Source organism: Rissa tridactyla, chromosome 1, assembly GCF_028500815.1.
Source record: "Rissa tridactyla isolate bRisTri1 chromosome 1, bRisTri1.patW.cur.20221130, whole genome shotgun sequence".
Lineage (NCBI taxonomy): Eukaryota > Metazoa > Chordata > Aves > Charadriiformes > Laridae > Rissa > Rissa tridactyla.
Window position 1 is genome coordinate 150,731,595 of NC_071466.1, and position 19,951 is coordinate 150,751,545.

The 19,951-nt window shown below is 40.0% G+C and overlaps 1 protein-coding gene across 11 annotated transcripts in view; it reads left to right on the forward strand.

Annotated features, from left to right (window-relative positions):
• Nucleotides 1–19,951, forward strand: part of MICAL3 (microtubule associated monooxygenase, calponin and LIM domain containing 3) — a 197,286-nt gene that overhangs the window by 66,034 nt on the left and 111,301 nt on the right. For 10 of the 11 annotated variants that reach the window (XM_054189482.1, XM_054189553.1, XM_054189491.1 and 7 more), the window contains exon 2: nt 18,044–18,419. In XM_054189482.1, coding sequence (XP_054045457.1) covers nt 18,156–18,419 — 264 coding nt within the window. In that variant the 5' untranslated portion in view covers nt 18,044–18,155. Of the gene's footprint in view, nt 1–17,056; nt 17,339–18,043; nt 18,420–19,951 lie in introns of those variants that run through there. The other variant, XM_054189473.1, reaches the window with a different exon arrangement.

Below are 19,951 nucleotides of genomic sequence, written 5' to 3' on the forward strand. Positions count from 1 at the left end.
ATTCTTCCTGTGTTTGGAAGGCACGAGCGAGCGACACGTGGTTCTTTGTTGCCGTCTGAGGCTAAACCACGGCAATCATAAATTCTGAAGTTTATGAACAAGTCTGCACGGTGGCAATGTATGGTTGTGTGGTAGCTGAGATTAGTGTAGCATGTCTACCTGGGCTGCATGCTGTGAGAAGAGAGAGACTGATCTTGTGCACTGATGACATTAGAAGAGGTTTCACTTTTTCAGTGCCTGTGGTATTCATGTCTAGATTAAGCCAAGTGGGTTTTTTCCTCTGTAAAAGCCTGAGTGCTGCTTTCCCTGGTTGCCAAAGGATTTGAGTGGAGATAGTGGTTTTCTAAATATATATATATATTTACACACACACACACACACACACAAACTATCTTTTTTTTTTTTAAGCAAAAGTTCTTTTTAAGATAGACCTCTAACTGGTAGACTTCAGTGTTGCGACGAGACTGCTGAAATGATCTGTGTGGAACAGTGTGAAGATGTATGTTCTGTATTGCCCATCATCTGTTGCCTCAAATAACCATTGCCCAGGACTTGTTTGCACATACAATCAGACTTGGCTTTTACATGTCTTACAAGTAATTTCAGGCCAGTTAATGGAAGCAGTCTTGCTAAATATTTCCTAGGCCTTACCCCTTTAAAGGTGTTGAGGTGATTAACTTCACTTTTAGACTGCTGGCTGGAACATACTTCCAGCTTTGACCTGATAATCTTCTCAAATCCAAAGCCAGACCCTCCTGTTAGGGGATGAGGAAAGGAAGAAGGACTGAAGAAGGACCCTGAGCATAAGAGGGCTGGCCTGCTGGAGGATCTCCAGTCCAACATGCATGTGTGTAATAGATTTCCACTAAACTAGGCTTTTTTCTAAATGAGCTGTTAGTAGGGCCAGCCTACTCTGCTAGTTTCTTGTCTTCCCCCATAGTGACCTTTTTTTTTCCTAGCAAAATCACATGTTTTCCCAACTGCTTGTAAGTAGCTACCGTGAACTGACATTAGAAACAACTTCTTATCCCGGAGGTGAACCTTATTTTAATGAGCGAGTTCTTCATATGTCAAAATTAAAATGACAATCCCGCAATAACTAAAGCTTCTTGACAGCACTAAAACTGACCATGGGTCTTTGACTGGATTCTACAGATACCCAGTGTTTTAAATCATATTCACACATTGCAAGTCATCAAAAATGTGGTTTTGTAAAGGCCAAGGTAGATACTTTAATTTTAAAATGAAATATTTTTGCTGCTTCTCTGTACATCAGTATTACCTTTCCTCACAGCCTTGTAACACAGACAGCACAGGATAAAAGAATAATCTCTGGCTTTGAACTATCTATTTAAAACCTTGTGGTTCAGTTGCCAGCTCAATAGGGCCCCACTGCCAGGAATTGCACTTTACCCTTGGAAAACAAAGCATGGCTTTCTTGACCTCTTCCCCCCTGCCCCCCCCCCCCCCCACCTTAGGTGTGAATATCCTTTTTGATGTCATTAGGTACCTCTTTCATACTGCAGCTCCTAAGAAACTCACATGTTCTGTGTTAGCATACGGACCATCATGATGATAATTTCTTGAGGTTCTCTTCAGTGTTACTTTTCTGATTCTTCCAGAGCTTGTTTACTGCAAATTCAGATGTTACTAAACTTGACCAGTAAGAATTATTTTCAAGGAGAGAGGAGTCAGTTTAGTTGAACTCTTGGGCTAGGTGTTGCCTTTGTTTAGAAAGTAGAATGTGAAATGGGATTCACAGCTACAATCCCATCTACTAGAGAGTGGTTTTGTGTGTGATGTTCATGGGTTAAGCTTTCTTTTGTTTAATGTTCCATGAGGCCTGGGAATAAATGCTTCATTTTGTTTCAAGGTAAGCAGGAAATCTGAGGACCGTATGAGTTTCATGAATATAGGGGAAAAAGTGAGTTGCTGCTTTTGGCTCTCTTGACTTTGCCTTTTAGGGTGATGCGTGCTGGGACTTGAGCATCTATCCTCTCTTGTATTGCTTGGTTACATAAAAATTAATCTGCCTGGAGGTTAAATATGCAGGTCTGTCTGCTGCAAGGGATATTATGTTAGGTTTAAAGTGTCCCTCGTGACTTCATCCTTAGAGATACTCAAAACCCGACTGGGCACAGTCCTGAGTAACCTGTTCTAGCTGACTCTGCTTTGAGCAGTGGGATCAGACTACACAATCTCCAGAGGTCCTTTCCAACCTTAATTATCCTATGGTTCTGTGACTCTGTTTCTTAATTCGACCCACTCCTCAAATAGAAGTTTTAAACAGGCCGGATTGGTGCACTCCCTAATAAACAGCCAAATCGGTTCCCTTAACCAAGAAGAGAAAAGGAAACATGGATGCATTTCCCCACAAATGATCCTACTTCTGCAGTCAAATATCTGATCTGAGGAAAACTAATGGCATGACAGTCCTCCAGTTTAATACTGTCAGGGTCAGCTTAGTACTGAGTCATGTTGTTGAGCGAGGCCTAGTTGGGACAGACTTATTTTTCTTTTCATGCGCATGTGCTGTTTTTCCATGAATGGATTTAACTTCTTGTGTTCAGTGGAGGAAGGCAGAAGAGGAGGATGTTGGAAGTAGGAATTATGCTAAATTCTATCTATAGAAAAGACTGCTGAGAGAGGGAGCCGTCCTGCTTGGACACTCCAGACAGAGAGCGAGCATCTTTGCTTTTCTGTGAAAGGAAAGGTGATCTTGTTCACTTCATGTGGTTGTTTGTTCTCAGAGCATGGTACATCTGTGGAGATTACACCCAAAACTTGTTGGGCTGACCTGAGGTAGGATTGAAATAGATGTGGACACAAGGTTGGTGTGTGATGGTTAGTTATTAGGTGGAAAACAAAAACAGCTTAGATAATGAATGGATTTGTTTGCAGATGTTTTGCATCCACATCTTGCCTTGCTGCAAGTAGCTGTTGTAGTGTTGTCAACTTCTCTCACAGGTTCCCTCACTGCTTTAAATACTTCCAGGGAAAACAGCATTTAATAGCAAGGTGCCTATCTTGTCCTTTTTGATTAGGCGTTACCTTGCTATTGATTTACTTACATAAGCTAATGTTAATGTAACATGTGGTATAACTAATAAATAGCTCTGTGCTAAAAGTGAACTGCCTAGTCCCCTGGATTGGAGCTATGTGGGAGTCTAATGCTTAGATATGGACACACAGAGCCAGTAAGTGCTATGTTGAGTACATGGAGAAGTATGTGGATATTACTAGTGTTCTCTCCAGTGTGTCTTGTGAGCTACTGAAATACTTAAATGTTGAGTAACCTTAGGGTTATGCCCCGCAGTCTATGCAGAGATGAGCTCTGGGACCCTCCATATAATACACTGGCAGCCTGTTTTCTCCAAAGGCAGCAAGTAGGGGGCATAGGGGCACTCAGGAACACTTGACTAGGTAGCAATCCAAACTACAGAAGGAAGCACCTCTTGTATCCAGTGATCAATACTGTATTATGCTTGTCAAGGACATAGATTCAGATTTCTTTACAGCTAGATACTGCAAACTGGCTGCTGTTTTGTTCTGTGTTTCTCTAAGACACTAGCACATCGCAATCTATGGCTGTTTATAAATGTGCCAACAACTCTGGACTGAAGTAATAGACATGTATAAACAGTGATTTTTCTGTTAAACTTGAGACCCTACTGATCTGCTTTATGGCTTATGGCTATGTTACTGTCAGATCTGAGGGGTTAGCCAGGAGACTAATGGAAATGAAGTCACTGTTACATAGCATACATGGAAAAGGGAAACCCAAGCTCATTTAAGGTCAGATTAGAGAAGTCCTGAATCAACTACACTGTTGGTGTATACTATGTATTTTTAAGAGTAATTCAAAGACACATGATTTTTTTTTTTTAAATTATTATTTTTTTTTTCTTTTGGGATAATGGACTTCTGGGTCGTATACCACACGCTCGGAGCACTACTTATCCTTTAAATTCCCTGATGTCGTTTGTTTAACTGATTATACCTGTATAGCTTATAGTCATCTTACATTCCTTTATTAGCTGTGGGGACACAGATGTGTCATAAATTGCCTGAAGAATTTCTTTGCATAGCGTATCTATGCCTTTGGGAGAAAACAACATTCAAATTTTATTTTCCAAGGTAAACAACATGCAGGAGAGTACCAGTAGTTTTTCGTATGCTGCATCTGCACCATGGTGCTCTACCAGAAGCACAGTTCTCTTGGAATTGTATAAGCCTCTTTCCTGTCTTTCCAAGCAACAACTCTGTTAACAGCTCTGTTTCTTTCAGCCCTATACACATAAGCAAAATTCTGAAAGTCTGTTGCTGCCTTCAGCTTTCAAGGCTACAATTCTTTAAAATAGAGGAAGAAGCGAAATTTCATCCATCCTGGCAAGGAAATGGAGTTTCAAATGACTAGGGTCACCTCCCGTGCACTTTTTCCCACCCTGCACAACACAAGTGTCAGTAAGAGAAGAGGCGGTTACAGAAATGGCTACAATATCAGCTACTTTGACAGAAAATTCATCTTTATGAAGCTAAAGGTCTTGAAAGCTGATAATTTTGCACAGTAAAGCTATTTTGCGATGCATACAATTTTGCAGTCATGGTTAGGATCACTTGATTCTGGCTTGAGATATTAATTGTGCATATGTTGTCATGTCTACGTATGTACAGTAATATCAAAGCACTGGACCGATTTGGAAGCAATTCCTAAGATACGGTCTGTTCCTTTCAGTCTCAGAAAATGGTCTTCTCTTAATGAACTGAGCACGTCTTTAATAGCCTTGGGCTTTTCTTTTTGAGAGTGCTCTAGAACCCCTTTTCTGTGGTGTCAAACATTGAGTTGCAGTCTGAAACCTAATGTGCTTGTTTACTTCTGCCACTGTCAAAGGTGTTTTACCCTGTTTATAATGTTGATAGAAATGGGTCAAGAAGTAGGGGAAACTGGAAGTGCCCATCACAAGTTCTTTGTTAGTTTGACTAGCCTAACAGCCCATGGGAGGCAGTACTGCATATACTTCCATGTGAAGCTTTTATCAGTCTCCTGACCAGTGTCATTAATATTGCACCTCTTTTCTGGAGAGACTGACACATTCAAATACCACATTTGTTTCTTTCACAATTTGATCAGGTGGATTTCTTGTAGCCCTGGCACTCTGTTTCATTCTACTGATGTTGCTCTAGTGCCTGAGGTCAGTCAATTTCCCATGTATGATACTTTGATTCTTAGCTCGGAAGCACAATATTCTGAATCCTCTAGTGTACCCACAAGAAGTTCGCTCAGATGTGAACCCAAGACACTTCTCTGCTAATGAATGTGCTGTGAACCATTGATAGCTCTATATGGGACATGATCTGTTTTCCTGAGTGTTTCATGCTTGCATCACGTATACATGAAAGGCTACTTATAGCTGATGCTGTTCAGTTGGGAAGATGATTGAGGCTTGGATTTGGGATGAGTACTGCACTTCTGAGCATCTTCCTTGGGAACAGAAATTAACAAATTGTGTTTAAAAGGGGAAGGAACTCGTTTTCGTGGGAAAGGTTTACTGTTCCTGTTCTTTAAGGATGGAGAGGTGTGATGCTACTCCTTCAAGACTAACTTGATCTTTATATTGATATTCTGTAGAAAGAACTAGAATTTATGGGATACAAATGAAATTAAATTCAGTAGCATAAAAACAATGATACAATTTGGCATCCTTTCACTTGGAAATGACCAAGAAAGGAGAAATAGTGATCCCTATGATCAATGACTATATTGAAATGTATACTAAAACTGGATTGTAGTTGTGGAAGAGGCCAAAGGAATCCCAGAATCGTCAGAGAGGGGTGTACCCTGCAGTATGCATCTTATTGTGGCACTCTCTTGTGACAGCTCATCTGAGTTGTCACTGTACAGCTGTCACACTGTACGGCTATAGTCCTTCATAAGACTACACACACACACCCCCAACCTGACAGTATGCAGTTCTTCTCCTTGGGAGGCCTAGAAAAAGAGAGCCTATCTTAAACTAGGAGAACTTGATTTAACCTCAGTATAATGAAGATCAGGATGGGATGTGGCATCTGTCTATGAATATATATAGGAAGGGAAGGAAAACTAATGCGTAGGTCAGTATCATAACAGGAACAAAGACGTATAAACTTCGCCTGCAAATTAAAAGAAAGCTATTGATCATAAAAACAAGTGAGTTCAGGAAGAAACTTCTGACGTGGTAACAGGGAAGGGACAAAAAGCATTACTAATCTCAATCACCACAGCATGATAAGAGTTTTCTACTCTACCCCATGGAACAGGAAATTTTTCATTACAGTCAGCCAGCTCTCAGATCCATGGAGAAAAGGCTGCTTGTGATAATTTCTGGGGTGTATGTATGGGGAAGGACAGCAGAGTGGAGAGACTAGTCATATGGATTTCACTGGTGGCTTCCAATGTAATTAGGAGCAAACTCTTTACATTTCTCAGTATTCAAATTGGAGAAAACCAAGCCTTCTTAATAGTAGCTTCCGTTGCATGCTTCTGTTAGCATAAACTAATGGTAAATATATGAATACAAAATTGTTTAATACTAGTGAGCAACTGGAAGGAGGGTGGTTTCCAGATGTTGAAGGCCTCAGGTTGCTCTCTCTGGAGAGGAGCTTACAATTAACGTTGTGTTCTGCTATGCAGGAGCACAGTATAGATTTCTAGGAAAGCAGCTACTGACATGCTACAGTTTTGCCACCACTGTTGGTCATCCCTTGTTTACAGAGCTGTGCTGTGCTACCAGTCCATGCTGGCAGACTAGCCTGAAAGCAGCAGTTGAATGAAGTTGAAGAAAGTATTTCTTAATTTCAATATTTTTCTTCTTAAAGGGAGCTTGCCAGAAATTATTACCTGACTTCAGATAAGATAGCAGCAGCCTGTTTGTATTATCACTGGGAAAGTCACAGGTTACCTCTAGTCTCCCTTTCCCCCTTCTCCTTGCTGCATTAAAAGCATTTTGAAAAAGGGTCGTTCTGGCTTGTGCTTAAATACCAGATGGAGGATGGTGTTATGAAATATGGGATTATGGAAATTACTCAGTTTGAGCCCAAGGTCCAGGACGGAATCATCTGCCAGTAGAAATCCTGGAATGCCCTACGAGACAAATTCCAGCCTGCAAGCAGCATAGTGGCAAAGCAGTGCATCAGGGCTGTCGAACCACGCTGGGCAGAAGTTAATTCACAGCGTGATAGTTCTCTGTGACCACTGAGACCTTTATCTATTAAAGAGGTTCGTGTAGATGTCTTGCGCAAAAGGTGATTGTAGGTCCCTTGGTGGGGGCTCTCAGACCTGCATTGAGTGAAGGGGGTGCTTGTGCTCTCTCACAGAGCAACTTTCTCTGCCAGATAGCTGGGAGGTTCAGCTAAGGGTATCTGCCTCATACCCCCAGTTATCCTTGCAGAGGAATGGCCTTTATCCAAAGGAGGATGGAATTAAAAAGACTAGACAGAAAAGTCCTTGAGGATGAAAGGCAAAGAGAGAAGCTTTTATGTGTGCTTGCTACTAGGAACAAATTCTGCTGAATGGCATCCTTACATTTAGATTGGATTAAATCTCTGACTAATTCATACCAAGTCTTTTCATGTCCCCACCAGTGCAGCTGTATTTGAGCAGACTAGTAATGTCTGCCTCTGGAGGTGATGACTGCCATCTTATTTCAGAATCTGCTTGCCAAAGCCTCAGGGAGAGGAGAGTAAATCACAAAACCGCCTCCACCTCTTTCCTCTATAACTGATTTCCTAACAGATTTTCATTTGCTTGAGGCATTGAGCTTGCCATGGTCTTTGAGAGAGGCATCTCCTGTGTGTTCGGCAGCTGAAGAGGGATTGCTGTCTGGCCAATTGAAAATGTTTCAGCATGTACTGAGAGTCAAATGTCCAGCCAAGTGGGGAGCACACTGCCTGGTTACTATTTTTGAGCTATGTAACAGTATGTGCAAATGGTATTTACTTATGTCCACAGTTGAAAGTTTGATGTTACAAGTTTTGTTTTTGCCATATTCTACCTATAATCTGGATTATCTTCCAAGGTTTTCGTATATTTTGTACCACGAGAAAATGTTAACTTCTTTATTCTAGCTGTTTGTCATAATTCAGCCGAAATGTTAAACAGGTTATTTGCTTACAATATGTTCCTATCTCCTGGTAAAAGCTTTCCTTGTACCTATGAGGAAAATGAATGATGAGAAGCGTTAGAATGATGAGAATCCTATTACACATAGGATTGTGTAATAGAGATGAATTTGCATTGAGCTGACAGATTTGATCAGTTGTCATTTGACAGTCTCACAGTGAAGTTTGTTAGTTGCTAAGGGTTGGATTTTGCTTTGCTTTTTTTAATTATTATTGTTACTACAGATCGTGGAGCATACCAGAGTGCAAAGGGTAGGTATTCTTACCTCGAGAAGACCAAAGGTTTACATGAGTAAATTTATCAAGGGTTAATACTAAACTGTCAAGATGCTGTCAAATTAAGAACTCCAAGATGTAAGTACAGTAAGAGAGTGCTTTGAGGAAAGGCTAGGGTAGAGTTTTGTGTCCCCCCCCTCAAAGAATAAAAACATGTCTACAGGAATTCAGCCCGGGACAGGTTATAGGAGAGGTTTGTGGGACCTGTGGAATAGACCTCAATTAAATGATCTAATTTATGAAATAAAAGTTATAGGATTATTGTATGTGGTTTTTTTTTTCTTCCTGTGATCTAATAAACTGGGATTTAGCATTGTGTCCATTGAACACATTTAGTATCTTTTCTGTTATCTAGAAGCCCTATGCCTTAAGAGTCTAGACAAATAAGTTCTCCCATGAAAACGAGGTGTAGCTCTATACTGAATCTGTCAGTCATTCCAAAAAAAAAGGACATTCAAAACGTGATGGAAACCAGTCTCTTTCAGGTTCCCTTCAAATCCTGCTTTATGTCCTGTTCAAAACTCTGTTCAGTCAGTAGCGCTCCTGCTGAGGTGTGTAATTCTCTGCCTTTGCAAAATGAAATGAAATTGCTTAATTGTACATTATGGTCTAATTTAGTGACTAATGTGGCAGGCCTGTGGTGGCTTGTGGAGTATCAAGGAACAGCCTGCTCCATCTACCCTAGATTGAGTTCCTTGCCATTGCCATTTCTGGTTTTAGATATTTAGAGGGACTACACAGCACACACTTTCATGCACAACTTTTAGGGATTAAGGAGAAAGGAAGGCTAGGTGTAGTGATTTGAGCTACGTGAGCAGGGTGCACCCATCAGTGGTTATAAACACACTCTGAGATTTTCCTTGGCAGCAGTGAAGCTTTGAATCATAGAATCATTTAGGTTGGAAAAGACCTTTTAAGATATTCAAGTCCAACGGTGTTATGTTTTGAAGAGCTCACAACAATTTATTGTTCTTTAGACAATTATGCTATCACCTGATGACCCCTCCCCACCCAGGAAGGGGAATCAGGGGGAAAAACCAAGGAAACCCAAGGGCTGAAATATAAACAGATTTAATAGAATAAGACTAAATAATTAACATTAATAATACTAAAGAATCAATATAGATGCTGATACCAATCTTAAATATACAAGGATTATATTCAGCCAATTCTATCAGCAGGAAGCTCTGCACTCCCAACAGCGGACAGCGAACGTCGGACACTGAGTGCTATGGCTTTGGGAGGAAGGGAAGGCCTCATGTCTGGCACTGGGCCAAGTTCTCTGGATCGCCACCATTGTAGAAGAGAAAGAATTTCTCAGCAATTTTTCTAATTTATATTGAATGTGACATTCATGATATGAAATAATCCTTTTGACCAGCTTGGGTCAAGTGCCGGGGTCTCATTCCTCCTCAATCCCTGCACCTCAAAAACTCGAGACCTTGAAATGCTAGCTAGCTCAAAAAGACTGAGACCTTGAAACCAGCATACCATAGCTGGCTATAAAGTAAATATTTTCATGAATTCAGACACTAGAGTCTTCTAAAAATGCAGTTTTCCCAAGCATTAGAAGAGACCTTACTGAAAAGTAAAATTACTGAAAAAGAAATTAATCCTGTGTCGCTCAAACTAGGACAAACTGTTAAGCTAGCACTGCCAAGTCCATAACTAAACCATTTCCCTAAGTGCAGCATCTACACATCTTTTAAATACCTCCAGGAATGGTGGCTCCACTGCTTCACTGGGCAACCTGTTCCAATGCTTGACAACCCTTTCCATGAAGAAATTTTTCCTAATATCCAATCTAAACCTCCCCTAGTGCAACTTGAGGCCATTTCCTCTTGTCCTATCCCTTGTTACTTGGGAGAAGAGACCAACCCCCACCTTGATACAACCTCCTTTCAGGTAGTAGTAGAGAGCAAGAAGGTCTCTCCTCAGCCTCCTTTTCTCCAGGCTGAACAAACCCGGTTCACTCATCTTGAGGGAGTTCAGCTGCTGGTGGAGCTTGGGTCTGTTGGCCATGTATGGGTTGGGGGCAGTGGCAGATTGGGGCATATGATAGCTGGGATATAGTATGCTGGATATATTAACAGTGATAAGTGAAGGTATGTAGCGGGTAGTGAGTAAGGCACTGGGCCTCATCTGTTGTTTCTGGTTGGACCTTTCTGGTTAAGGGAAAGGAGGTGGCAGTTCTGGAGGTCTGGGTTTACGGTCCAATTTTTTAGGTGTTTTTTGAGCTCTGCATGTATGTTTTCCCTGGTAATTATAAAGGCTAAGGTTGCACCCGCAGATTGTAGCATGGTCCCAGCCCTTCCTGGACTTTTCTTATAATAAAGCTTGGGATTTGTTTTGTTTTTAAAGTTCAACAGCCTCTAATGAAGTGGTTTGTGGGTTGGATGAATCGTTATGGCTCTCTTATTCAAATGTCTATTTATTTTGGTTTCTTGGCTCCCAAAAGAGTCTTGCAAGATCTGCATTAGGAAAAAAATTCCAAAATTCCCTCTGCTTTCCCTATTTAGTCTTCCACCGCAGAAACGGGATATACATGCATTAAATAATCTGTTTGAACTGCTTTGGGTAGTGTACTTAAATTGTGATGCCTTAGTTAGCTGAATGTGTATGGAGGGTGGAATTATGACTCTTTTAATCCTGTTTTCGAACTCCCTTCTCCTCTATCACTTCCTTCGAGGAAGTGCCTGCCTCTTTTCCACACCCATAACAGCTGAGAGTTGAAAGCAGCACAAATAAAACTTGCTTTCTCATGTACATTTTTCATGTCTGTAACTGGAATATGTGTTCTTTGTTTTGTGAGAGTCTGGTAATTACTGAACCACTGAGGAATGACCCTTGGAGTTAAAAATCTAGGCAGCTATCTGCCTTGATTAGAATAAATGCTGGCACAAATGACTAGTCTTTGAGTTTGCTTCTGAGGTGCGAAGATGTTTCTCTTGATGACCCAAATGCAGGTGGCTGAAGGTTCAGCCTAATTTGGATTCCGCGACTCTATGTGACTGGTAGTCTTTGACCTGTGTAAGGCAGAATTAGGTAATAAAAGGGAAAACTGAAGCAGTCTCCATGTAAGTGGAGACAAGTGCATAGAACAGAAGGCAAGCACATACTACATTACATGCTAGACCCCTTCATTTTTAAGATCTCATTAACCATGTCATGTGCTCTTTAAAAAATGGTATTCTTTTGTGATTGTTGTTGTGTATGTTTTGACAGATAGAAGCCTTCACTCATATAAATTTTTAAAAATGTGTTTATGTGAGTTTCATTAGAGAATTTCTTTTATGAGATTTTTTTAAAAATAAAAAATATAAATATAGACTCTACTTGTTTTCTCACTGCGTCGTGGAATGGCTTGGAGTGATCAGTGTTCTGGCAGAACCTGAAGGCCTCAGAGGACTTGGCACAGCGGGCTGCAGAGGTCATTATAGTGTGTTTGTAGCCTTCAGTCTTTGTTCTGCTCAAAATTTCTAATTGGGTCAGAACAATGTTTTTGTTCTCATGTTCAGTAAAGCTTTTCTGAAAACCTCCTTTTCTTGTGGCATAGCATGTTGGCTCTAAAAAATGAATCAATCCATGTACTGTATGATTTCAAAAGCTGGTATGTCTTGCTGTGCTAAGACGACTAATTTGTTTTATCTCCATTTAAAGCCGTAGAAATAAAGTTTTGTGACATTGCCATTCCAGTCATTTCTTAGAGGCTTTTTTTTTTTTAAATTTTTTGTGTAGGAGCTTTTCTAATGTTATTGGATAGTGTTTGAAGAACTCTGGGGAAGTTCAGCTTGTAAAACTGGGTGGGAACTAACTTTAGGATGGGTTTCTATGTTGAAATATAATATAACATCAAGAACAGTTTCAGAGCACTTCAAATGAGGGAATGACATTCAACATTCTTGTCCTGTTAAGTGGTCGAGTGAGAAGTCTCCATGAGCTTCAGCCTGGTAGTGAAGTCACCTTCACCTTGTGTGAAGTGATTATACACTTAACCTTAGAAGCAGGATAAGTGTTACTCGTCAGAAAATACCCACTGACTGGTCTGACTCCTGCAGGTGTGGGGTATGGTCTTTATGGGAAATGCTTGTAGACTGAGGGCTCTCTCTATTGAAACAGCTGGATTTGGGTTTTGAGGACTTGGGTTTTCTCAGGAGGATTTGTGGGATATGCATAGATTTCACCACCCAGATAACAAATGGAGTCTTTGCTGTTGTATGCCATTTGGTTTTGGGAGGCCTGTAAAGGAAAGTGTTAGTCATATGACTTGTCGCGTTAATGGCCACGCTCCAAAAAGTTTGTTGAGAGAGTTTTGATTCTAGTGGAATGTAGTACTTTTTACCGTTGGAATAAAAGCACATTTAGTTCTTTGAGAAATAGATTTTCTTTTGCTGTGCGTGTGGAGTACCGTGTTGTTCTTTACAGCGTGGTGACAGTTCTAAGACATAAAGAAGACACAGCTGGTGAGTTGGTGCTAGGTGAGAAGGGATCGCTGCATTGGTTACTGGTCGCTCGATGCGAAGATTTGTGCTATGAGGGATCTCCCTAGCATGCGGCTGCGTCAGGTATTTAAGCTAGCAGTTCTTGAGGCTTATTTTACAATATGACAGCTATCCAGATGGCCGACTGTTCCCTCATCATCTCATAAGGGGACAGCTACCCCTTCCTTGGTATAATTTTGGTTTTTTTGTTACGAAGGAGAGGATGATCTGTTTCTTGGTCTCTTTCTTTATGTTGGTGTTCATTCAGTGTAGGGACTCTACTGAGAGTCGTGCATGACAAAGCAACAGAACAGTAAGTTTGTTCAATTCATATGGATAAAAGGTTTATTTTGTAGGTCTGGTGTTTTCAGTACTCATGTTGTGATGCTTAAGAAATGCTTAGTAATAAACAATGTACACATTTTTCTTCAGAACCTTGATATGAATTTGTGAACCAAAATATTTTCTGTAACTGCTTCTGTATTTGTATGTTTCCATGTTCTTGGATATAATTAGCATTTCTTTTCAAATCATTATTGCATTCAGTTTTTCTTGATGTGCAAATTCTATGAACTGTTTGTATGTGTGTTTGATCTTCTGCTTAAGAATGGGTTCTTGTATTTGCAACCAAGTTCATACTTGGTCTCTCTTTCTCCCACTTTTGTCCTAGTTTGGAAGGGAGGGTAGACAGGAAAGAGGTGGAGACCCAAAAGACTCACTCCCATATGGTGGGCAGAAGCACACCAAATCAGGTTTGATAAGTGTATTAAAACAAAAACATCTTTTTGCCAGTGTTATTTGCTTGTGTGTTGAATTTTATGAACAGGAGCAGATATAAATACCGTCTTAAAACGTACTGTGGCAGTGCTGACGTTCCATTTTTTCCCCCGGTATTAAAGGGAAGCGGCAAACAATGGCAACCACGCCTTTGTCCTCCTGCTTTCCCATTCCTTGTCTGCATAATATGGAGCTAAAATAATTGCCAGTTTTGGCTTTAGCTTTTTTTGGGTCAAAATTGTCCTCTTTTTGCCATCTGTTCCACAGTCTTACCACTGCCCTAAAGCTGCACTTTTTGGTATCCAACATCACTTAGAAATTCATGAACATATTGTAGAAAAGTCCATTTCTTTAGTTTTAGCTAAAAGTAAAACAAATCAAATCTTAGAAATGAAAACACAGCTTTTTCATTTGTTGGAATAAAGACTTTTTTTAGTGGTTTCCTAAAGAAGGGAAGCTTACAGGATTGAGCCGTTTGTCCATCTGTTTTTTGGTTCATCCTTAATAACTTTTGAACAATTTCATCCAGATTTGATGGGGAATAAAAGTCTCAAAGGTAATTGGTTTCCTACAAGAAAACTGGAGGCTGGATGGAGGAGAGAGACAAAAATAGGTGTCCTCACTGTCTGCAACATAAGCTTAACAATAATCTGTGCTTAGGCTTTTGCTAGCCAAGTTGCAAGTGTGTACTGGCTGCCTAGGCACTGCAGTAATGTCAGAGTTTCCAGAATGCGTTACTGAGTCTCGCTTAGGCAGAAGCTGAGGGGCCATGAAAGGGAGACAAGGGCATAGGGAAAGTTGCTGGGGAACTGGAAATTTTAGGGAAAGGATGAAATCAATGGAAAGTGAAGCTATTGGGGCTATCAGTAGTTTTATGATTGATGGACCAACTTGCTTCCAAATTCCGTACAGTACTACTGTAGTTTGATCTCTGACTTCTCAGAGATTTGCCTGTCAAGGGTGCATCTGTGGTGTTTGCCTGTCTGTGAAATAATCAAAATGTAAGAAAGCATTTACATTGTGCTCAGAGAAACAGCATACTGAAGTGGAGCTGGGCAGTTACTTTGGCAAATGTTTTATTCACTCAAAATGCTGTTTTAAGCTAGACAGAACAAGCTGTGAATTTAGATGGAATTAACTCAATAGTTTCCACTGGGAAAAAACAGAGAAGAATGCTGCAAAATACATTCCCATAATATTTTATTTTTCTAGGCTTAAGTCATTAGTTGAATGAGCACTTTTAACAAAATCGGGATGGAAAATGTAGGGGGGTGACTCCTGTAGTTGGGGTTTATTTGCCTGGAATATAGGAGCCCTGCATTTACAACAATTTTTGCAGGAACTTGAATTTGTACAACCAAATTCATTATATGTGTCACTTGCAAAATCTATTCCTATCTCTTGCGTTTGACAGAAGTAGGGCAGTGGACTCTTTCTCATATATGCATTTGGTAAAATATTCATATTCCTGCATCTGTGGTGACTGGGAAGGAACTACCACCTGGAATTATTCATTGCCCGTGTCTCTGTTTTTCTTTGGTTTCTTTTGTTCTGGGCAAGTGCTGGAGATCCTGAGCATACTTGCAGTCATGAGTCAGTGACAACCTCATGCTATTGTTGTAAATAGCAACATGAACGCTGTTCTTGTATGCGTTTTTTTTCACGGGCTTTGTCTTTCTCTCCCAACACTCCAGCCAAGGAATTTAGAGAGCTTCTGAGTCAGCAATCAACTGCCTTGAGACAAAACATGTAGGATACTGCAGGCTTGCAGAATAGCCAACAAGGCATACAAATACCCTGGAAACCTGGCAAATAATTCTTGCCTGCCTTTGCTTTCCTCCTGTAATTTCCATGTTCAATGACGTGTTGCTCATGGGTTCCAAGGGCTTTAGGTGTTTACATCAAGAATGCAGAGTTCTAGGGAGTGACTAATTGCAGGGACTGAAGCTTCCTGATTTGACCTGTGGGCATAACTGACTTCACAGCCTGCATGAAATGAGATGTCGACAGAACTGATATATTAATGTGCCGCTTGGGTTGCGCTGTGTAAAATGACCTGCTTTTGCAGGTTTGTCTCCTGGCTTGGCAAACCTTGAACACAAAGCAGTAAGTTCCTAGAATGAAAGTAGGTTGGATTTTAACTTCTGGATATCTCTGAGCAGTGCAGAATCAGTGCTGCTTCACTCCTGTGGTGAAAGAGTACAATAGAAGCAACAGTAAGAAATGAAATCTATGTTGTCCTTACATCTGGATATGTCAGTAACGGACTGTGGACTAACAGACTTAAATATCAACTCCACTGAATTTAGGTCGTATAACTTCTATTGCTTTTTCTTAGAAAGTGTCAGTTACCTGAAGCGCTGGTGTAAAGCGAGTGTTTGGGCTGTAGAGTGGGGCACAAGAGGTGCGGGAAACATAACACAAAATAGTATTCAGCTTGCAATGTTGTGCTGATTAATGACACATGTGGGGTTAGACTGTAGGTATTTTGTTGTATCTGTTTTACACAGATGCACTAAAACTACTCCTTCAGCGTAAGAGGTGATTTGTTGGAACTCTTTATAATATTCTTGAGAACAGAGGAGGAGACACAGGCTTTAAAGCACAGTGTCTTAGACCTCCACAGTAGCGCAGTGGTTACCCTGAGGTGCGAGCCTGGAGCACGTTTCCAGCTTCACAACAGTGAAGTTAAGAATAAGAAGAGCAGTTAGTTCCATCCTGCTTAGTGAGCAGTACTGATATGGACATGGCGTCACTATCAGCCAGTTAGAAAAACAGCTTCATATGTACTGAGTCCTCTAAGGCAGTTGTCCTAATAAAGTCAGAATCACATTCTCTGGTATAACCCATTGTTGTACTGTGGCTACTATAAGGAATTTTATTTATATTTTTAAGAACAGTTTGTGGCTGGATACAAAGATTTCTAGGTCTCCTTTGCTATTTCAAAACGTAAGCAATAAAGTTAGGATGAAATGCAGTAGTGCCCAAATAAAATGCTGCAGAGCTGTTGTACAGGAGGGGAAGAGACATGAGCTGTAATTGACTTGGCTTCCTGTCTACTGGAAGCAGGAAAAGAGCTGGTGAGAATCTAAAAGGTTTTATCCGAGTCCACATATTTCCTTTTTTACCTTAATACCCTTTGCAAAAAACCAAAGGACAGAAAACAACTCAGAAATGCTTTCACTTACATAGTTCCTGCATAGGTTCCCATGCTGCCCTCCTATCTGAAGACAAACAGAACTATTCTTTCTTAGAGAGCAGTCTATTTTATGTATGTACTTAGTATTACGTATAAAAGGAAGAAAGAAATTTATTAGATATAAAAGAAAGAGAGGGAGAGAAAATGTCTGTTCTTTAACCAAAATCTGCTATCTGTGACCCAAACAATTCATTCTCTAGGTCTGCAGGCTGCTTCTGAGGGATCCCAGAAAAGCAACTAAGAGTAGCAGACCTCCTGTTAGCGTATTTAATCTGCTGAGGACCCCAGCTACCACCTAAAATTTTATAGGGACCTGTATATCAAAAGAAGTTGAAAACCACAGAATAGAGGAGCCTACTATGAGAGTCTCAGGAGGATTGTGCATCAGCCACATTTCACTCTTATGCTGCTTACTTATCAACAGGAATATATGCATAGACTCTAGGTAAGGCAAATGTTTATACCGCTTGATGCAACACAGACATTTTTTTCAGTCTTGACATCTTTTCTTAAGCATATGATTGCTATTAGCAGGTTTTTCTAGGATTGCAGTAGCCATCACTGGGTTTCTTATTTCACTGTGCAAAAGCAGTATTTGCAAGGACTCTGACAGAGATACCAGCTCTGTGTTATGCCATCCTCTTTCTTCTTTTTTTATCATGATCAAAGACGCATCTCCTTTTAGAATGAAGGAACCAAAACTTATTTTACTGGTGGAATACCAACTCCTAAAGTACTCTGTGGTAGTAGTGTTTTTAAGACCAGCACATAACCATTACTGTGATGTTACCACAGTGATCTGTTTATCACAGTGACTGCTACATTAGTAAGTCTGTCTTTTTTTTAAAAACCTCTACCTACTTCCAAACATCACATAACATCTGCCAGTTTACTTGTAACTTCTCTGCTGTTCATGCTAAAGTGTTTTGTGATTTAACAGAGGTAAGATGTCCTACTGTCTGCAGTGAGGCTCAGTGAGCTTTGGAAGGTTCCACTTCAGTCAATACCTTGGGGTATTGATTGGTTGACTTATCTAGGACTCATTAGTTACTGAGAATCTGGGCTCTCAGTTTAGCAGGCTTAGACAAAATTTTGGAAAGAAAAAAAAAAAGAGCAAGCTCAGTTATGTTTTCTTCTTTTTATTTTATAGGTTAATAATGCTTGTAAGCCAGAGGTGAAAGTGGCTCAGCAGAGCAACATTGTAAAATCTGGCGGACTGGAAGAGAACAGCTGCCCCCCAGGGCAGCTGCGAAGTGTGAAGCATGGAGGAAAGTAAGAATGAGAAGGTGAACCAGGCTCATGTTCTCTTCGACAGATTTGTCCAGGCTTCAACCTGCAAGGGGACTCTCAAGGCTTTCCAAGAGCTCTGTGACTACCTAGAACTAAAGCCTAAGGACTATCGTTCTTTCTATCACAAACTCAAGTCCAAGCTAAATTACTGGAAAGCCAAAGCCTTGTGGGCCAAATTGGATAAAAGAGGCAGCCATAAGGACTACAAGAAGGGGAAAGCATGCGCCAACACGAAGGTAAGAGATTTATTCACAGTGGTCAAAACAACTATTACCCACTTTGTCTCTGGAATACACAATAAAAATGTCTCGATGTGGAGAGATGTTTGCCTGATATCAGTATAAGCCCAGAAAATATTTAGGAATGTTCTCACACATATTATTTATAATATAGTCACAATTTGATGGCATTTGACTCTCAATCAAAAACAGCGTTTGCTGCTACCAAATTTGACTGCCCACCTGAATAGGGGAAGCTCAATGGAAATCCTTATGAATGACCAGAATATTCGTACTTTATTCAGGAGAAGCAGCCTGCACATTTCTGTCTTACATTTTTGTGCATCACTACTATAGATGGGTTAGAAAATCATAATTGGTAAACCTTTAATCTTGATAGGCTATTTTTTACTGGACAGTAACAGGGACATGAAATTTGCTGTTGGAGTCTAGATAAAAAATATTTATGTTTGGAAATTTCCGATTTTAATTTGAAAATTCTCATAAGTCTCTGAAGAAAAGTGAACTTCCATGACAATTTGGCAAAATATTCTATTTACCATTATTTAGAAAGTAATCACTTATATTCCAGGTTCAGAGAAAAAAAAAAAAAACGCCGTGTAAACTCATACCAGTTCCTTTTAAAAGGTTGGTATGTGTGGTATTTACTGCAGGAATTTCTACTTTTACACACCCCCCCAGTTTTTTTAACCTGAATTATTGTGAGCTGGTATTTACGTCCTGCACCCATGTTGGACTGTACAGTATGAGATTGTTTATTTGTTTTGTTGTTACTGAAAGCAGTTCTTCATATTGTTCATCAATATGTGAATGGAATAAGTTATTTTCACAAATAATCATACTCTTCCTTTTTTAAAAAAGGAAGATAGTGCGGAATGTGTTAAAATTGCAACAGGATTCTGTTCCCCTTCACTGAGGACAATAGAGGCTGCTTCTTATCTTGAATATTACCTTTTGGGAGAAGGAAATATCTTAATAGGAGGAATTAATGACTAATTCCTCAGCAGAGAACTGAGGGGGAAAGTATCCTATTTAGGATATGTCGGTCACTTTGGATCTGTGGGCTGAAGTTTAATTCACAACTAGATATTAGGAAGTTATGTTAGATTCTTGATTGTTTATTCTGTTTCACTTTCCAATGGCCATTTTCATGTGGATGGTGGCATTTATAATGAATTACTACAATAACACTTAGAAACATTACTAATGGACCAAGGTCCACTTGTCCTAGGTCTTTTAAAGGTAAAGCTTTCCTCAAAAAGTTTACAATTGGTATATCAGATTATAGATAGCAGGTGCATATAGATTAACTTGGAAAACAATAAAACAATTGGGCAGTGTTGGTCATCACGGTGGCCACTAGCTTCAACACTCCAAAAGTCCAACCACTGTTAAGGTTTATGTTTTTCAGGCAGTTTAAGGAAGGAAGGACTTCGAGGAAGATAAATGTAGAGATTTTTGTGTATATTTAGGAATAAACCTTACAAGAACTATGAACATCATGGGGAAAAATTCAAAATTGTTTTTCT